At 51.9% G+C, this 20,412-nt stretch overlaps 1 protein-coding gene across 1 annotated transcript in view; it reads left to right on the plus strand.

Moving 5' to 3' along the window:
* LOC133342225 (cytoplasmic dynein 1 heavy chain 1-like) overlaps window positions 1–20,412 on the plus strand; it is a 130,610-nt gene that overhangs the window by 60,097 nt on the left and 50,101 nt on the right. Inside the window, 15 exon segments of the mRNA XM_061551231.1 lie at window positions 20–232; window positions 1,027–1,265; window positions 2,161–2,317; window positions 3,037–3,264; window positions 3,656–3,886; window positions 5,013–5,153; window positions 5,840–5,908; window positions 7,329–7,493; window positions 8,678–8,884; window positions 9,768–9,889; window positions 11,174–11,339; window positions 12,148–12,311; window positions 13,666–13,795; window positions 16,204–16,337; window positions 19,010–19,124. Of these exon segments, the coding sequence (XP_061407215.1) occupies window positions 20–232; window positions 1,027–1,265; window positions 2,161–2,317; window positions 3,037–3,264; window positions 3,656–3,886; window positions 5,013–5,153; window positions 5,840–5,908; window positions 7,329–7,493; window positions 8,678–8,884; window positions 9,768–9,889; window positions 11,174–11,339; window positions 12,148–12,311; window positions 13,666–13,795; window positions 16,204–16,337; window positions 19,010–19,124 (2,481 nt within the window).

The raw sequence follows: 20,412 nt of genomic DNA on the forward strand, positions 1-20,412 counted from the left end.
CACCGCCGTCCGCCCGCAGATCCTGATCCAGAGCGTGTGCGAGACAATGGTGCCCAAGCTGGTGGCGGAGGACATCCCGCTGCTCTTCTCGCTGCTATCCGACGTCTTCCCGGGCGTCCAGTACCACCGCGGCGAGATGGGCGCGCTGCGCGACGAGCTGCGCAAGGTCTGCGCCGAGATGTACCTCATGTACGGCGACGGCGAGGAGATCGGCAGCATGTGGGTCGAGAAGGTGCGTCGCCCGCGGCGACTAGGGGACGGGGAAAAGTCGACGTGCCCCCGCGTGTCCCGGGCGTGTTCCACGCGCGAGTTCCTACGCGCGAGTTCCCACGCTTGAGTTTATACGCGCACGGTCGTCTTAGCGAGTTAACGGCGTCCCGATTACTGCGATGCCTTTACGAGTGGCGGGACGAGACGACGCCGCGTTGCGCGTAGGCGGCATCGTGGCGAGCCGAGCACGCGCGGCGTGTGACGTCATCGCCTCGTGCGTCAAGGTTGACCTTCATTAACAAGTTGTAGGTAACCCTTAAATCAATTTGCCCGGTTTTCTTCAGGGTGTGCGTTCACTGATAACGTTAAACTTAGAACTTCATTTTGACTGGCTCGTCTTTACGGCCGTTATCGTCACGCCATGTTACAGACGGACGACGGACGGACAGACGGTCAGAGCTGAGGCATTAAAGTGTTCAGCCCTAGGTGACGGGCATTGATGTTCATAAAAAATAACAATAACTCACTACTCTTTGTCCATCCACTTTGCGATGGTGGGGCCTTCCCATACCATATATCAGTTGTGGAGATTGTTTGACCATACTTCTCCACCTAATGCAGATACCACTTGCCTCTGCAGAGCCCTTTATCTACCCGTTACATGAAGTAAAGAACAGTTGTACGAACAAATGAATTAACGTACAAAATAATTCACGTGCAAATGAACACACGAAATGAATCAATGAAACATTGTACGAATACCTTAACTGATGAATGAATGAACGGTCGCTCGTGCATCGCGGGTGTCCACCGCAGGTCCTGCAGCTCTACCAGATCACGCAGATCAACCACGGCCTCATGATGGTGGGGCCCTCGGGCAGCGGCAAGTCGACGGCGTGGCGCGTGCTGCTCAAGGCCCTGGAGCGCCTCGAGGGCACCGAGGGCGTGGCCCACATCATCGACCCCAAGGCGCTGAGCAAGGACCACCTGTACGGCACGCTGGACCCCAACACTCGCGAGTGGACCGACGGCCTCTTCACCCACATCCTGCGCAAGTGAGCGTCGGGGGGGGGTGGCACACGCGCGCGCGTGTGTGTGGGCGTGTGGGCGTATGCGTGTGTGCGTCGGCGTGTGTGGGCGTGTGTGTGTGGGGAGCGGTAGTGTAGTAGCAGTTAGCGTGCTGCATTACGAACCCTGCGACCCGAGTTGGATTCCCCGCTCACGGCCAACACCGGTGATGATTGGGGTGTGTAAACATCGCCACTGGGGAGACAAAGGCAGTCGGGCGTGGTGCTGGCCACCCACCACCTCGTGTGCCTAGCCAACCTTCATAGGTGCTAGTCGCTCACAGCACTTGCCCCAACAGTCTGTTATGGCTATAGGGGGCATCTTTGCCTTGGTTGTGGCAGTCGAGAGCAGTGCATAAATATCTATTGTACTGTGTTATGCTCAAGGTGGTATCGTTGTTGCTTGGTATGGCATTGTTGCTGCTCCTGTAGCAGCTATGGGCTTAATGTAATGAATCACACGTAAAATTATGAATGGAGTTAACGATGACCATGGATTGGATCCATAGACTCACGTTACTGCACAGTAGGTCACGCCCACCAGTGGAGTAATAGATTCAGGGTACAGGGCATCTATTCAGATTCGGATGGACGCCGTGTAGGGATTGAGCAGTGAGGTGTCGTGTAACGTGGGGTCGATTGGTGAGCATCTGGTCATAATTACAGAACACTTCGAAATGAAGCTGCCGTTCCACAACCCCCTGGTGTCCCTCGGTGGTGGAGTCACTCGATCCTCAAGTGGAGGGCAGAACACAACGCAGAGTTGTTGTCATCTTTATTAACGATCACGGGAGGAGAGGGATGGGCGAGCCGGTGAGACTCGGTGCGGCGACGCCGCTGTATCCGCCGCCGCTCGCGTGAACCCGGCGTCGCCCCCGTGCAGGATCATCGACAACGTGCGCGGGGAACTGCACAAGCGGCAGTGGATCGTGTTTGACGGCGACGTGGACCCCGAGTGGGTGGAGAACCTCAACTCCGTGCTGGACGACAACAAGCTGCTCACGCTGCCCAACGGCGAGCGCCTCAGCCTGCCGCCAAACGTGAGCCCACGAGCGCGCACGCACACGTGCGCGTGTGCGTGCGCGTAGTACTATACAACCATTACTGATTTATCAAGGAAAGCCACACTCAGTCCACGGAATATTTGTCACAGGGGGTCCTGCCACGGTGGCTCGGAGGTGTTAATTCCCTCGCCGGGTATGGGTTCGATCCCGGCCCTGACAATGCCTGTTGTATATTTGGAGTTTGTGTGTTTCTCTCCGCATTGTCGCGTGGATTTTTCTCCGAGTTCTCTGGTTTTTCCCGACACATTTTTGGGATTTTCCGTACTCATTTAGAGTGTTTGGTTGCTATAAATTTCCACGCGATAATCCGCTTCATTGAGCCATCATTTGTGGCCAGGTCACTTCTAAAAAAGACCTATACAGCTCAGTGGGCCTTACCTGGTATGATGAAAATGGTAATATTAGTAATTTAAAGGCGTTTACTGCTGATTAATGAGTTGTTTATACACGTGGGAGGAAACCGGAGCACCTGGAGAAACCCACGCATGCAAGGGGTGGGGGCCAACACTCGATCCCCGTACAGATGGAAATAGATGGAGATTAGTCACGCTCGCTGTACGGCGATCCACCAACCCTCGCCGCTGCCTCCACAGCGCTGGGGTAGAGGCAGCAGCCGGGCACGGCGAGGCCACCGCTTCCCATCCACGCGCGTAACTCGACGACGCGCTCGCGTGTGCGTGCGTCGCTGCCCGCAGGTGCGCGTGATGTTCGAGGTGCAGGACCTGCGCTACGCGACGCTGGCGACGGTGTCGCGCTGCGGCATGGTGTGGTTCAGCGAGGACGTGCTCAGCACCGACATGGTGTTCGGCCACTTCCTCGCGCGCCTGCGCAGCATCTCCCTGGACGAGGCCGAGGAGGAGGCGCAGCGGCGCCGCACGGGGGGGCAGGACCGCGACGACGAGGCACTGTCGCCCATGCTGCAGGTGGCGCGCCGGGGGGGTGACGCGTGGGGGTGGCACGCCAGGGGGGTGACGCGTGGGGGTGGCGCGCTGGGGGTGACGCGTGGTGGCGCGCCGGGGGGGTGATGCGTGGGGGTGATGCATGGGGGTGATGCTCGGAGGTGACGAGCTGGAGTAACGTGTGGGGGCGGCAGTAGAGCAGCACGTGGGGCAACGTATGGGGTTGGCACACAGGGTGACATGCACCGACACAGGCCTCTGGCCCTGTCTCAAGGCCCAATCTCCCACGTTGCCGGTCACGCGCAAGGGGACGCACTGACGCAGCGCCGTGGCCACGTGACCTGTCCCACAACTCCGTGCGTTGCGAACGGCCTCTTTCCTCCCCCCCCCCTCCCCGTGCCCTCGGCGGCACCAGATCCAGCACGACGTGGCGGCGGTGCTGCAGCCGTACTTCACCTCGGGGGGCCTCGTGACGAAGGCGCTGGAGCACGCGTCGCGCCTCGAGCACATCATGGAGTTCACGCGGCTGCGCTGCCTCGGCTCGCTCTTCTCCATGCTGCACCAGGCGTGCCGCAACGTGGCGCTCTACAACGCCAACCACCCCGACTTCCCCATGCCCGCCGACATGCTGGAGCGCTACGCGCAGGTGAAGGGACGCGCCCACTCGCCCGCTCGCTCGCGAACTCACCGACTCAACGACTCACTCAACGCTGGCACGTGGTTGTGACTGTTGCACCAGCATTGGACAAACGTTCCACGTTTTCTGGGCACACAAATAATCTGATTGGTTGTTCCTGTGGGATCTTCCTTCCTCTGCACCTCCGATTAGCACGGTTGGCTACATACGATGCAGAGCAGGTTCATCATACATACTGTACATACAAGACACAGTTAGTCTGACTTTCTGAATCCTTGTCCTGACAATGCTTGGGGCATTTGCAAGCGAAACGTCACGAATCTGATTGCTAAATTTGGTGGTGAGATGTGTTGTTAAACTTACCGGTGAACTGAAGCAATAATAACACTTGTAAACAAATGAATTTGTTTGGCTGTATCGGGTGGTGGAAGGGATAGTAGTATCACGACACAAATTTCATTATGTGGCCTAAGCCAAAAATCTATTACGTATCATGATATTGGCTGCACAAAATCTCCGTGTTAAGTAAACTTCCTAATCGCCCGTTCGTTCACTCACTCTCTCATCCATTCTCATTCGCACTCGCCCGCTCGATGGCTCATTTACTGACTCGCCTGCTTGCTCACTGAAAAAATTACTCCCTGACTCACTCATGCACCCACGCCCACATTCAATCACTCGCTGGGCTAGTGAACTGTGCTGGGAACCTGTGAGCCGAGTTTAATTCCTGGCCATGGCTCACATCGGTGGTGAGTGATATCTGAACCGGTTCTTGGCCGACTCGAGAATTACTCAAACCTAGATGAGTACCTGATGCGGTGTGTAAACACAAAGCACTGGGGAGGCAAAGGCAGTCGTGGTTCCGGCCATACAAACTCCTTGTGCACCGTGGCGGTCTTCTTAACTGCTCGCTAATAGCACCTGCTCCGAAACTCGGCCACCCAAGTTCGATTCCCGTTCACGGCCAACATCAGCGACGAATGTCTGAACCAGTTCTGTGCCTCCCCTAGGTCGACCTGGTGCGGCACACAAACATCAGCCTTTTCAGGTGCTTCAAAACAGCACTTGCCCCAACAGTCTGCTAAGGCTACACGGGAGGGACCTTTGTCTTTGTGCGTGTTTGTGCGTGCCGCAGCGGTACCTGGTGTACGCCGTGCTTTGGTCGTTTTCGGGGGACGGGCGACTCAAGATGCGCTCGGAGCTGGGCGAGTACATCCGGCGCGTCACCACCATCCCGCTGCCCACCGCGCCCAGCCTGCCCATCATCGACTTCGAGGTGCCCGCACACCCCCACTCTCTCCCCCACTCTCGTCTCTAGTCTACAGCGATGGTTGTAGCAGGGGCCTCTAGTCTATAGCAGGGGCCTCTAGTCTATAGCAGTGGTTACACGCTGAGGCTGATGGAGCTGACACCGCTGTACAAACGAGACGGCAGAGCCGAGACAAAAACGACCGCTCCTGGAATCGAACTGTGACCCCGAGGAGTCCTGACATTCCGTCAACCCGTCAGGCGTGGAGGTTGGGGGTGGGGGCGCACTCGTCACTGCACTTGCTCATCAATCACCACTGCAGTGGCGACAGTGTGGTTGCTGTCGTGAAAGTCACATGATCCTGTATTTTAATTAACGAAGCATCAAACTCCCGCCAGGCATTCTGGGACACGTGGGTCTGGGTCCCTTTGGGTTGTGTCGTGCGCTCAAGCTGCTGTGCGCATGTACGGTTCGATTCCCGCTCACGACCTATAACAGTGGCGAATATCGGCATTGGTCCTGAGCCTCCCCTAGGTCGACTCAGCCTTAAATAACTACCTGGTGCGGTGTATAACTATCAGCACCGAGGAGACCACCCACCCCCGTCGTGTGCCACCGTGGCGGCCTTCGTAGGTGCTCCTCGCTCGCAGCACTTGCCCCCAGCAAGTCCGTGGAGGCTACGCGGGGGCTCTTTGTCTTTGCATCCCTCCCAGGTGTCCATCACGGGCGAGTGGGTGCCCTGGCAGGCCAAGGTCCCCCAGATCGAGGTGGAAACGCACAAGGTAATGCAGTTGGCGGCTACGCGCGACGGCTTGTGGAGAAGTTGGTGGGGGGGGGGTGAGGAAACGTTTAGTTGAAGTGCATTGCAACTTTGAGTCGATGAGCGAGCTTCGTTGCCATAGGTCGGTGTTGCTTCGGCGCTCGTGCCGTTTTGTGCTCACGCCTGGAGACCATCCGGGGAACAACAATCGCAACCGCAGCCACACGCACGATTCTCGTTGTGGTTGCGGTTTACCTCTGCTTTGAGGATGTGGCTGTATCTGTATCGGTGGTTGTGGTTTGTAGATGTGTAGTGCTGAACTTTACGCAGACAACTTCTTCTTTTTCCGTCGTCACTTTTATTATACAAACTTCTTCCCATTCAACACCCGTGACTTCGGCGTGCGTCTCCGCCCTCCGCCGTTCGCTCGCCACGCTCCGCTCGCCTCGGTCGCTCCGCTTTCTCCGCCTCTCTCCATCTCTCTCTCCCCGACTCTCCGCTCTCTCTGCTCCGACTGACTCTGCTCCGACTGTCTCTCTCTCGGCGTCTCCGTCTCACTCCGACTCTCCGCTTCGTCTCTCACTGTCTCACTCTGCTCTGTCTCACTCTGCCCTGTCTCACTCTGCTTTGTCTCATATCTTCTCTCGTTCCCTGTTCCACTGCTAGCCTGTTCTATCTCTCATATCTTCTTCTCGATCCTGCTCCCCGTCTTCTCTCCGTCCAGCTCCCAGCAACAACTCCCCGTCTCTCTCGCGCTCCCTTATATATCCCCTTCCTCATTAATTACCAATTAATTAAGCGGCGTCCCCACCGACGCCTCGCGTTCGTAGCTTCTGTCCACCATCCAATTACCGCCACGCATCTTGCAACCACTTAATGAACCGTCTCCCTTCGGCCGTTATTCTCCCAGCAACACCTGTTTGCCCTGACGCGACCCCACTGTCCATAACACGCACGTGTTTCCAATTCCCCCTTTTGGCGCGCGTTAACCCACTACAGATGTATCTGTGTCTAAACCTTTGATTTGCGGTTATGTCTGCGTCTGTAGTAACGCCTGTGCTGCAGCACTGCGGGGGCGAGGGTTGGTGGATCACCCCACGAATGCGTTCCTGTGGGGACCGAGGTGGTGCCATTACCATGGCTTGCCAGAAGGCGGTCACAGCAAATGTGGACCCCGCCTGTTCCATCTCTACGGGATAGAGCGTTGCCCCCTCGCATGCGTGCTCATTACTTGGCTGAAAGCATCCTTATATATCGGGGACCGCAGAGCTTGGGCAATTATTGTCTGCCGCTGCCTTCCCGCTCGTGCCGTCTCCTCTCCGCGACGGCGAGCGGATACTGCGCGGCAGCGGTGGCGCGTTCACAATTTTAATGATTGTTGTTGGTCGTGGATTGTGGTTATGTCCGTGTCGATGACTGCGCTTGTGGCAACGTCCGCGTAGGTGGCCGCCCCCGACGTAGTGGTGCCCACGCTGGACACGGTGCGCCACGAGGCGCTGCTCTACACGTGGCTGGCGGAGCACAAGCCGCTCGTGCTGTGCGGCCCGCCCGGCTCCGGCAAGACCATGACGCTGTTCAGCGCGCTGCGGGCGCTGCCCGACATGGAGGTGTGTGTGTACAGGCGTGCGTGCGTGCGTGTGGAGCGGCGGTGTAGCGGTTAGCGCTATGCTGCGCTACGAACCCGGCCACCCAAGTTCGATTCCCGCTCACGGCCACCACCAGTGACGATTATCTGAATGTGGTCGTGGGCCTCACCAAGGTCGACTCAGCCTAAAATGAGGACCTGGTGTGGTGTGTAAACATCGCCACTGGGGAGACAAAGGCGGTCTGGCGGGCGTAGTACTGACCACCCATCCTCTCGTGTGCCCTGCCGGCCTTCAAAGGTGCTCGCTAACAGCACTTGCCCCAACAGTCTGTTAAGGTTATACGGGGGATCTTTGTCTTTGTTTCGTGTGTGCTTGTGGCCGTTTCCTTAGCCCTGGCCATTTCTCCCATGAAGGGATGCAAGTGATTCGACAATTCCACGGTGGCGAGATGTTAACTCCCTTGCCGGGTATGCAGGAGGTCATGGGTTCAATCCAGACCCTGATGCCTACTGTATATTTGGAGTTTCCCAATCATCGCGTGGATTTTTATTTGGGTCCTCCAGTTTTTCCCTCCACATTTAGAATCAACATCACGCATTTAGAGTGTTTGGCTGCTATACAGTTCCACATGATAAGCCACTTCGTTGAGCTATCATTTGTGACCAGGTCGCTTCTGACAAAGAGCTAAACAGCTCAGTGGGCCTTACCTGCTAAATAACAATCGCTATGAACGGCGGCTTCACCTACAGAATGTTCACGTGCCCCTCCGCGCCGCTAATGTGGAGGAGAGTAGCTTCTGGCTCACCACGCTGCACTGAGAAGTGGTGGCGGTGACGGTGGTGGCTGTAGGCAGAGGGGGCCCCTCTCTTGCATGAACATGGGGGGAGGGGGGGGCGCTGTCGGTTTTCAGTCCTCAGAAAATAATGGAGAGAAGGTGGAGCGTCATTTGAGAGCTCCGCGCGTGAGAGTCGTTGTTTCGTGTTTAAGTCGGTTACATGCTAGACCCAGGGGTGGCATACATATGAGCTTGGCAGCCTCGACCTATCACCTCGCGTCCACATAGAACAAAATAAGCCGACACGCTTCTCAGAGCTGTCCCGCGACGACCTCCTGACCCCTCATCGCCCGCCCCCCGCCCCCCGCCCTGCCGACCCCCCCGCCCTGCCGACCCCTCCCCCCGCCCCGCCCTGCCGACCCCCCCGCAGGTGGTCGGCCTGAACTTCTCGAGTGCCACCACCCCGGAGCTGCTGCTCAAGACGTTCGACCACTACTGCGAGTACCGGCGCACGCCCAACGGCGTCGTGCTGGCGCCCGTGCAGCTCAGCAAGTGGCTGGTGCTCTTCTGCGACGAGATCAACCTGCCGGACATGGACAAGTACGGCACGCAGCGCGTCATCTCCTTCATCCGCCAGGTGAGTGCTGCGGGGGGGGGGGGGACGCCGCGGGCCGTGGGAGGCGTGTGGGCAGGGGGGCGGTCTCACGTTGTGTTCACGTTACAAACCGCGGTATCGCCCGGTATACAGGAGGTCGTGGGTTCGAATCCCAACCCTCACGCCTGCTGCTGTATATTTGGAGTTTGCATGTTTCTTTCCTCGTGTTCGCGTGGATTTTTTTCTCCGGGACCTACGGTTTTTCCCTCGACATTTAGAAACATGCATTTAGAGTATTTGGCTGCTATACATTTCCACGTGATAAGCCACTTCGTTGGGCTATCATTTGTGACCAAGTTGATTCTGTTAAAAGAGCTACGTAGCTTCGTGGGCCTTACCTGGAAAAATAAAAATGTATTGTTTAGTTTAAATTGTTTAACTGGCTGTGTCGGGTGGAGGTTGGTGTACGAAACATTTACATTGGCGCGATCTAACCCAAAAATAAAAAAACCTTATCGTGAGTCTGTTAACCCTTTCCCGTTCGGAGACGTCTGCAAATTTCAGGGTGGGTAGTTCCGTTCACCGCTGAACGTGCAAACGGTGAGCATTAATTTTATTGAGAGAGGCATAGCACCGTTGTTTTTAAACACATTGTACTCACCGCAGAGAACCGTAGCGACACGACCGCACGCTATGATAGCTGGCGCCAAACTGTGCCACACGCCTTCCCGCATGACCTTGTGGGAGCCTCGGTACCGATAAAGTTATTTTATTTCAGTTTTTATTCCGGTTTCATTTTGATGATGAAAACGTTCGTCTTCGGAACGGAATCGTAAGAAAAACTGATAATGTACACGTACGTCATCGGAAGGGGAGAGGGTTAAAGGTTACATGGGGGGATCTTTGCTCTTCTTGTGTGACGTAGATGGTGGAGCACGGCGGATTCTACCGCACGGCCGACCAGACGTGGGTTCGTCTGGAGCGGATCCAGTTTGTGGGGGCCTGCAACCCGCCCACGGACCCCGGCCGCAAGCCGCTCTCACACAGGTGAAGGGGTGACCGCTGACCCACGGCTTCCATTCATGTGCAGGAGGGGATCCCTTTCATGCATTTCAAAACATGCATTTGATTATTTAGATTATTTGCTAACTACTATAAATTTCAACGTGATAAGCCACTTTGTAAAGCTATGATTTGGGGCCATATCATGGGACCTTTTTCACCTTTTGGTGTTCTCTGGTCTGACACCGGTGAGAGAGAAAAGGCCATAAAGAAGGCTGCTGTATCAGAGCATGTTTGCATGCTCACCACAAAAGGGTTATATTTGTGTTTTTTTTACATCTTAACACCTCCTGTTTTATTGCCAGAAAGGGTAAAAATCATTAATATTTTTCATACATTTGTGGCCAGGTCGCTTTGGAAAAATAAGTTAATATCTCGGTGGGCTTTACCTGGTAAGATAAAACATTGTTTAGTTTTATTTGTTTACCTTTCCTATACTTTGCACTCCTGTCGTGTTTTTGTGTTGTTGTTGTTGTAACGTTCTGATCCGCTCCTGCTGGACATCTCATCGGATTCTTCCAGGATGAACAAATATTCTAATTCTGAGGTGTAAGGGCCATCGATACAAGTGTAATCAGCCAAACAAGCATTGATGATGACCTTATTAGGCATAGTGGTGATGGTCATCGTGTTGATAATGGCCTGTGACCTAGGCCACTGTGTGGCTAAGTTGTTAGTACAGCAATACCCATTGTTGTACTCTACGTCTATGCTCCCTCATTCATGCTTCCCGACCTTCGCACACGCACACAGACCAGTGCGGTGAAGTATGGTCGACTATCCCCCACAACCTGTACAGGGTGGGGATGCCCTCATCTAGCAACAGATTTACACAAAGGGCAGCAGAGCTATGGGTGTGTGCAGCGGTGATGATCACGATGACGACGACGATGCTGATATGAATGATAATGACTGTGATGGAGACAAGAATATTAGTGACAGTGATAACATGCCTGTGAACCCATACCGTTTACCCATAATCTTGTCCAGAGAATTGAGTTTTCAGGTCCATACGACGTACAGCTGTTTCAATACGGGCAATTTGTCTTTTGTCTATTTGTTTGTGTGTCTCCCTTGTGATGGGACTTTGTAGGATGAACGTTGAGATGTATAAGGGCACGGCGTGACCAATAGGGTCTGAATTTGTCTGTAATAAGGTAGGCAATGATAAGGGGTTGACAGGTATGCGATAACGAATGATGATGAAAATGGCAGTGATGATGATAGCAATGCTGACGCTGATGCCGACCCTCTCTCGTCCCTCGACAGATTCATGCGCCACGTCCCCGTCGTGTACGTGGACTACCCGGGCCCCGCGTCGCTCACGCAGATCTACAGCACCTTCAACCGCGCGCTGCTGCGCCTCATCCCCACGCTGCGCACCTACGCCGAGCCACTCACCGCCGCCATGGTGGAGTTCTACACCATGTCGCAGGTGGGCGCTGCGCCAGGGCAATCTTGCTTGCGGCACGAGCTTCAATGTTGCACTGGGCATTTGCACATACAGTAGATCATCGTTTATCTGACGACTTCAGGGGGCGGGAAGGGGGCACCGGATTAAAAAATAATGTCGGATAAGCAAATAATTATTTCAAAGAGCTTATTTTTGCACATTCTTGTATAACATTATGTTTTTTGTGTGTATGTTTTTTTGTGTTTTTAATTAGTTTACTGTATAAAATTGGCATCAACATACATAAAGATAAAAATAAATATCCTATTGTAAAAAGTTTATTTATTTAAACTCCAATTTGGGGTGATGTACGTATTATGCTTTTGTTTCAACACAACCATGTTCTTGACCATGGCCGGACTGATGCAGCCTTTAGACCGGTGCTCCGGTGAACGCCAAATTACACAACGCAATTTTCGCTGGATCGCACTGTAGTTATTAGTCATGGGAAATGTATATACTGTACGTGCAGTATTTTAATTGTTTAAGTTATATGTAGTGTATAATGTACCATATATAATATTTTACACTGAATCAAGTGTAGCTACTTTATTGTCATGCATACGGTGCCGATCGCCGGACTCGTTACAGCCTTTGGAGCAGTTTCGCTGGATTGGCCCGGAACCGCCGGATAATGTTGGAAGCCAGATAATCGCACACCGGATAATCGATTAACCACATATACGTTTTAGTTCAACATACATACATTTTATTTTAGCCGTCCCGCGACCCACAACCTGCACCCCATGATGTGCGACCCCTAACCTTCCATGCCCCGTACCCCCCACAGGAGCACTTCACGCAGGACATGCAGCCGCACTACATCTACTCGCCGCGTGAGATGACGCGCTGGGTGCGCGGCATTCTGGAAGCCGTGCGGCCGCTCGAGAGCCTGCCCGTCGAGGGCCTCGTGCGCATGTGGGCCCATGAGGCGCTCCGCCTCTTCCAGGACCGGTCAGTGAGGGCCCGCAGGGGCGCAGGGGTCGGGCATAGAGGCCGGACGTAGGGGCCAAGCGTAGGGGCCGCGTGGAGAGGTAGCGGTAGGGGTCGGGGTAACGGTAGGGGTCAGGGTAGTGGTAGGAGTCGGGGTAGCGGTAGGGGTCAGGGTAGGTGGCAGTAGGGGTTGGGGTAGAGTTTGGGGTAGTGGTAGAGGCAGGGGTAGCGGTAGAGAGAGTGAAGTTACAGTGAAGTCGGGGTTGTGGTAGGTGTTTATGTGGAGTTGAGAGTTAGGGTTAGAGTAGGGGACAGGGTTATAGTCAGAGTTACGGTTTGGTTTAGAGTTGTGATTGTGTTGTGTTTGAGATAGGGCCATGGTTACGGTTGGTGTTCTTCGGGTTTGGGTCAAATTTGGTTTTTGGGCTTTATTTTGGTCACGGTTAAGGGGTTAGCAGGATTTCAAGTTCTGCTTGCTTCACAGGAATTGCCCAATACATCAGATTATTCTCTAAATAAAAATGTATTGGTATACTATATATATTTTCCATAATACAGTTTTTTTGGGTTAGATCGCGTAAATATATAAATGTGTTGTTAAAACCCGCCACCACCCGACACAGCCAATTAGTAAAGGTTGTCACGTAGACAGAACATGCCAATTCATCACTAGTACAGCACACCGGTGTGTTGGAGAGCCAAGCCACAACATTTACAATCTGAGTACGACGTTTCGGGTTTAATGACATATTTATATATTTACACGATCTAACCCAAAAAAACCTCTATTATGGATGATATTGGTTGTAAAAGCCTATGTGTTAAACTATTTATATTTGACGGTTTTTGCTTTGTTAAGTAATGCCAACGTGGTCTCTTCATTTTAGTTTGGGATTACAATTGGAGTTGTCGTTGGGGTTGATGTTGTTGCTTATTGCCGGGATTAGAATTGGATATGGGGTAAGGATAGTGACAGAGGATTGCGGTGTGATTAGGCCCATGGTTAGGGCTTGGCGTTTTGGTCGAGTTGAGGTTAAGGACAGCTTTGAATGATAACGTTTATATTTTCTTTTGCAATATTCACGTTCAAAGTTGCGGTGAATCACTTAAGGATGATGCGGCTCTAAATATGCAAGTTTAAAGTGCGACGTTGGGCCAACATTTACGTGTCTACTGGGGGGTGTCGTGCCCTCGTTTGCTGTGTAACACCACCGGCTTCTCCTGCTCAAGTGAACTTTAATTGAATCCTGTGCCTCCACCTTTTCCCTCCACCTGTCCCTCCACCTGTCCCTCTGCCTGTCTCTCCACCTGTCCCTCCACCTGCCTGTCCACCGACCCCCCCCAGTCTCTCCCTTATCCGCGTGTCCATCCCAAGGCTGGTGGATGAAGAGGAGCGGAGATGGACAGACGAGAACATCAACATGGTCGCCCTCAAGCACTTCCCCAACATCGACCGCCACAAGGCCCTGGCCCGACCAATCCTCTTCAGCAACTGGCTGTCCAAGGTGCCCTGACCCCAACAATAGTGCTAGCCCAACACTAGCACAAACCCCAGCCCAACCTCACTTGGCTCTGCAAGGTGTCATTTCCTGTCACTTTCCCTCACATTGTGTCACTTTACCTCACGTCCTGTCACTTTACCTCACGTCCTGTCACTTTACCTCACATCATGTCACTTTACCTCACATCGTGTCACTTTACCTCACGTTGTGTCACTTTACCTCACATCGTGTCACTTTACCTCACGTCCTGTCACTTTACCTCACGTCCTGTCACTTTACCTCACATCCTGTCACTTTACCTCATGTTGTGTCACTTTACCTCACATCGTGTCACTTTACCTCACGTTGTGTCACTTTACCTCACGTCCTGTCACTTTACCTCACGTTGTGTCACTTTACCTCACATCATGTCACTTTACCTCACGTCATGTCACTTTACCTCATGTCATGTCCCTTTACCTCACGTCCTGTCACTTTACCTCACGTCCTGTCACTTTACCTCACGTCCTGTCACTTTACCTCACGTCCTGTCACTTTACCTCACGTCCTGTCACTTTACCTCACGTCCTGTCACTTTACCTCACGTCCTGTCACTTTACCTCACATCGTGTCACTTTACCTCACGTCCTGTCACTTTACCTCACATCCTGTCACTTTACCTCACGTTGTGTCACTTTACCTCATGTTGTGTCACTTTACTTCACATCGTGTCACTTTATCTCACGTTGTGTCACTTTACCTCATGTCCTGTCACTTTACCTCACGTTGTGTCACTTTACCTCACGTCCTGTCACTTTACCTCACGTTGTGTCACTTTACCTCACGTCCTGTCACTTTACCTCACGTTGTGTCACTTTACCTCACGTTGTGTCACTTTACCTCACGTCCTGTCACTTTACCTCACGTTGTGTCACTTTACCTCACGTCCTGTCACTTTACCTCACTTCGTGTCACTTTACCTCACGTCCTGTCACATTACCTCACGTTGTGTCACTTTGCCTCACGTCCTGTCACTTTACCTCACGTTGTGTCACTTTACCTCACGTCCTGTCACTTTACCTCACTTCGTGTCACTTTACCTCACGTCCTGTCACTTTACCTCACGTCCTGTCACTTTACCTCACGTCCTGTCACTTTACCTCACGTCCTGTCACTTTACCTCACGTCGTGTCACTTTACCTCACGTTGTGTCACTTTACCTCACGTTGTGTCACTTTACCTCACATCGTGTCACTTTACCTCACGTTGTGTCACTTTACCTCACGTTGTGTCACTTTACCTCACGTTGTGTCACTTTACCTCACATCGTGTCACTTTACCTCACGTCATGTCACTTTACCTCACGTTGTGTCACTTTATCTCACGTCCTGTCACTTTACCTCACATCGTGTCACTTTACCTCACGTTGTGTCACTTTACCTCACGTTGTGTCACTTTACCTCACATCGTGTCACTTTACCTCACGTCCTGTCACTTTACCTCACGTTGTGTCACTTTACCTCACGTTGTGTCACTTTACCTCACGTCCTGTCACTTTACCTCACGTCCTGTCACTTTACCTCACGTTGTGTCACTTTACCTCACATTGTGTCACTTTACCTCACGTCGTGTCACTTTACCTCACGTTGTGTCACTTTACCTCACGTCCTGTCACTTTACCTCACATTGTGTCACTTTACCTCACGTTGTGTCACTTTACCTCACGTCATGTCACTTTACCTCACGTCCTGTCACTTTACCTCACGTCCTGTCACTTTACCTCACGTTGTGTCACTTTACCTCACGTTGTGTCACTTTACCTCACGTCGTGTCACTTTACCTCACGTTGTGTCACTTTACCTCACGTCGTGTCACTTTACCTCACGTCCTGTCACTTTACCTCACGTCCTGTCACTTTACCTCACGTTGTGTCACTTTACCTCACATCGTGTCACTTTACCTCACGTTGTGTCACTTTACCTCACGTTGTGTCACTTTACCTCACGTCGTGTCACTTTACCTCACGTTGTGTCACTTTACCTCACGTTGTGTCATTTTACCTCACATCGTGTCACTTTACCTCACGTTGTGTCACTTTACCTCACGTTGTGTCACTTTACCTCACATCGTGTCACTTTACCTCACGTTGTGTCACTTTACCTCACGTTGTGTCACTTTACCTCACATCGTGTCACTTTACCTCACGTTGTGTCACTTTACCTCACGTTGTGTCACTTTACCTCACATCGTGTCACTTTACCTCACATCGTGTCACTTTACCTCACGTTGTGTCACTTTACCTCACATCGTGTCACTTTACCTCACGTTGTGTCACTTTACCTCACGTCGTGTCACTTTGCGTCACTTCACCTTACGTGGCGTCACTTCACCTCACGTGGCGTCACTTCACCTCACGTGGCGTCGCCGTGCAGGACTACGTGCCGGTGGAGCAGGAGGAGTTGCGTGAGTACGTCAAGGCGCGCCTCAAGATCTTCTACGAGGAGGAGCTCGACGTGCCGCTCGTTCTCTTCAACGAGGTGCTCGACCATGTGCTCCGCATCGACAGGTGAAACGCCCACTCGCTCGCTCGCTCACTCGGGGGGTCGGCTATCGGTCGGCGGTCGACTGAACATTCGTTGTATCGTTATTCGATGTGTCAGCCAGTCCCGTCGGTCAGTGTGTTGGTTGCCCAGTCACTAGGTGGGTAGGTCAGTTTGTTGATCTGTTGGTCAGTGGGTCAGCCAGTTAGTGTGCCACGGTGGCGAGATGTTAACTACCTCGCCTGGTAACCAGGAGGTCGTGGGTTCGAATCCCAACTCTCACGCCTGTATATTTTGAGTTTGCATGTTCTCTCTCCCCGTGGTTGCATGGATTTTTCTCCAGGTCCTCTGGTTTTTCCCTTCACATTTGGAATCAATGTCACACGTTTAAGAGTATTTGGCTACTGCTATTAATTTCCACGTGATAATAAGCCACTTCGTTAAGTTACCATTTGTGATGGGGCCTTAAAAATCGTAGTAGGAGTCATCAGTAAATCATTATGTTGGTTGATTGGTTAGTCATTGATACCCAGTTCATTTTCTTGGTTCTTTCGGTAAAGTCACGTAGAAGGGAAGTAATAAAATAATAAAAATAAAACATAATAAAACAATTCTCACGACGTTTCGGCCACAACGCAAGCAGCCGTCCTCAGGTGAAAACCAGGTCCGTCGAGGCGACAGAGTCTGAATGAAACAGCACACGGGCTTGGAGCATATATATAAGCTGGGCGCATTGACAAAGGAATTTGCATATCAACAGGAATTTAGCATATTTATGGGAAATGCAGGAATGTAATTAGTACTGCATATGCATGTGCATTATGCAGGATTAACAGCATCAAAGGGAGCTGCAGTTACTGCTGCTGCAGTAGTTGCTGCTGCTGCTGCAGTTTCTGCTGCTGCTGCAGTTGCTGCTGCTGCTGCAGTTGCTGCTGCTGCTGCACTTGCTGCTGCTGCTGCACTTGCTGCTGCTGCTGCACTTGCTGCTGCTGCTGCTGCACTTGCTGCTGCTGCTGCAGTTGCTGCCTTATCCACCATGGAAGTCGAAAATGATGGCAAGCTACCCTTTTTGGATGTCCTAATCAAAAGGAGACCTGATGGTTCAATGAGCCACTCTGTCTACAGGAAAGCCACCCACACGGATGCTTATCTAAAACCGGATTCCCACCACCATCCATCCCAGAAGAATTCCCTCATCAAGACTCTATATCATAGAGCCCAATGCATCTCCGACCATGAACACATTTCCAGTGAACTCAAACACGTACGCCAAGCTCTTAAGGCTAATGGTTACTCCGACTACACAATCCGCAAAGCCATCACTCCAACCATCAAGAAGGATCCTGTTGAGGAGCCTTTCAAGACCATCACCTTACCCTACATTGCTGGGGTCACAAAAAAGATCTCCAAAATCCTGATTAAACACAAGATCCAGGTCCGATTCAACACAGTACATAAAATCCGTGATCTGGTCCCGTCTGTAAAAGATGTGGTTCCAGACATACAGTACCCTGGCGTCTACAAACTAAGTTTCCTCTGTGGTAGCAGTTACATTGGAGAAACCAAACGACATGTCTCGGACCGCATCCGTGAACATAAGGCAGACCTGAAACACGGTAGGACAAACACCTCAGCCGTGGCAGATCACTGTTACAATTCAGTGGGCTCACATGACATTGACTTCTCCAAGACAGAGGTTCTCTGCAAGCCATCTGGCTATCATGAGAGATTCGTTCATGAGGCGATCCACATATACAAACACAGAGACAATTTCAACCGAGAAGATGGATTCTGGCTTAGCAATCATTGGAAGGACGTAATAAACCATTTCGGATCTTAACTGATTGTGTTCACGTTAACGGTGACTTTCAGACCGCGTTCCACTCACTGGCATGGTGCAGTGTGCAGAGTAATGTATGGTGTCGTAATTGTACAGTAAACATATAGCAGTATGATACACATTAGGGTGGGTAGAATAATACATAGTGTTATATTAAAATGGATAAGGCAGCAACTGCAGCAGCAGCAGCAAGTGCAGCAGCAGCAGCAAGTGCAGCAGCAGCAGCAAGTGCAGCAGCAGCAGCAAGTGCAGCAGCAGCAGCAGCAACTGCAGCAGCAGCAGCAACTGCAGCAGCAGCAGAAACTGCAGCAGCAGCAGCAACTACTGCAGCAGCAGTAACTGCAGCTCCCTTTGATGCTGTTAATCCTGCATAATGCACATGCATATGCAGTACTAATTACATTCCTGCATTTCCCATAAATATGCTAAATTCCTGTTGATATGCAAATTCCTTTGTCAATGCGCCCAGCTTATATATATGCTCCAAGCCCGTGTGCTGTTTCATTCAGACTCTGTCGCCTCGACGGACCTGGTTTTCACCTGAGGACGGCTGCTTGCGTTGTGGCCGAAACGTCGTGAGAATTGTTTTATTATGTTTTATTTTTATTATTTTATTACTTCCCTTCTACGTGACTTTACCGAAAGAACCAAGAAGATGAATCCCTGCAGTCACGAAAGCTTTAAATCGAAACCCAGTTCATTGTGTCATATAAGAACTATTTAGGCAGATCAGAGCAAACACGTGTCTTTTGACTTTTTAACCCGAGGCGGCCGTGTCATCGTCGTGGTCATTGCGATCAGCGTCGTCATCATCATCGTGGCTCACATCGTTGCCGTGGCCATCTCCTCGTCACGCAGGATCTTCCGGCAGCCCCAGGGCCACCTGCTGCTGATCGGGGTGAGCGGCGCGGGGAAGACGACGCTGTCCCGCTTCGTGGCGTGGATGAACGGCCTCAGCGTTTACCAGATCAAGGTGAGACACTCGTCGGGTTAAGCCTGCTCATGCCTCCGAGGAGTCGAAACTAAAACTGTAAACTATTTTTTATTTTGCCAGGTGAGAAGGCCCACTGAGCTACTTAGCTCTTTTTCAGGAGCGTGGAAATTTATAGCAGCCGAATGCTCTGAACGCATGTCGATTCTAACTGTGAAGGGAAAAAACGGAGGACCCAGATAAAAATCCACGCGACCACGGAGAGAGCATGCAAACTCCAGGTGTCAGAGTCAGGATCGAACACATGACCTCCTTCATAACAGGCGAGGGAGTTAACATCTCACCATCACGACGGTCCATGGCTCTCCACATGTCTGTGTCTCCTTAGCTTCATTATTATTATAAAGGGCGGTGGTGACTAGGCACATGGCCCCTAATTCAGCACATTTGGAAGCGAGGGTTGGTGGATCGAGGTGCGTTACCCTGGCCCGCCAGGAGAAGGTAGCACAGCAAATGTGGACCCCACTCGTTCCAACAGATTCGAGAGTATTGCCCCCTCACAGATGTGGGCTTTTATCTCGGTGCTCCAGTTTCCTCCCACAAGTATAAATGCTCATCTATGGGACCCGTGGCTATAACAGCTCAACCCAAGCTTTGATACTTGCATTGCCATTGTGCTGTTCGCCTATTGGCGTTCTCTGGTCTAACACTGGTGGTGAGACAAGGTCATAACGGAGGCTGTCTCTGGTGTAGGCAATCAGTTTCAAGGACAGTGCATATACATGATCAAAGCATGTTGTTTGCATGTTTTACCACAAAAACGTGTGGTTAATTCAGACTTGATGCTTCGCAATCGGTGTCTATTTGGTGCTTGAAGGCTGTTCTTTTTTCATTATAAATACTCAATAATGGGCTGACACCATACACATATATAAGACCGCCAAGCTTGGGCAGTTGTTGGTGCAAAATCATTGCATTTCTGCCTTCCGGCTCGTCTGTGGTTCTCCTCCTGGTTCCTCTGAGTCGTCCTCTCCCTCTCTCGAGAGAGAGCGAGGAAACTCCGTGTGGCCGCGCATTACAAGTTGACACGATCATAATTATTATTACAGTTCATCATCGATTATCTGGCTGCTTCCAACATTATCTGGCGGTCCCGGGCCGATCCGGCGAAACCGACAACACCGTTCCAAAGGCCGTAACCAGTCCGGCGATCGGCACCGCGTGCGTGACAAACAAAATAGCTGCGCTTGATTTCAGTGTTAAATATTATAGATACAGTACATTATACACTACATGCAACTTAAACAATGAAAATACTGCACGTGTATAC

This window comes from Lethenteron reissneri, chromosome 14 (genome assembly GCF_015708825.2).
Source record: "Lethenteron reissneri isolate LAM-NWPU_2019-01 chromosome 14, ASM1570882v1, whole genome shotgun sequence".
Taxonomy (NCBI): domain Eukaryota; kingdom Metazoa; phylum Chordata; class Hyperoartia; order Petromyzontiformes; family Petromyzontidae; genus Lethenteron; species Lethenteron reissneri.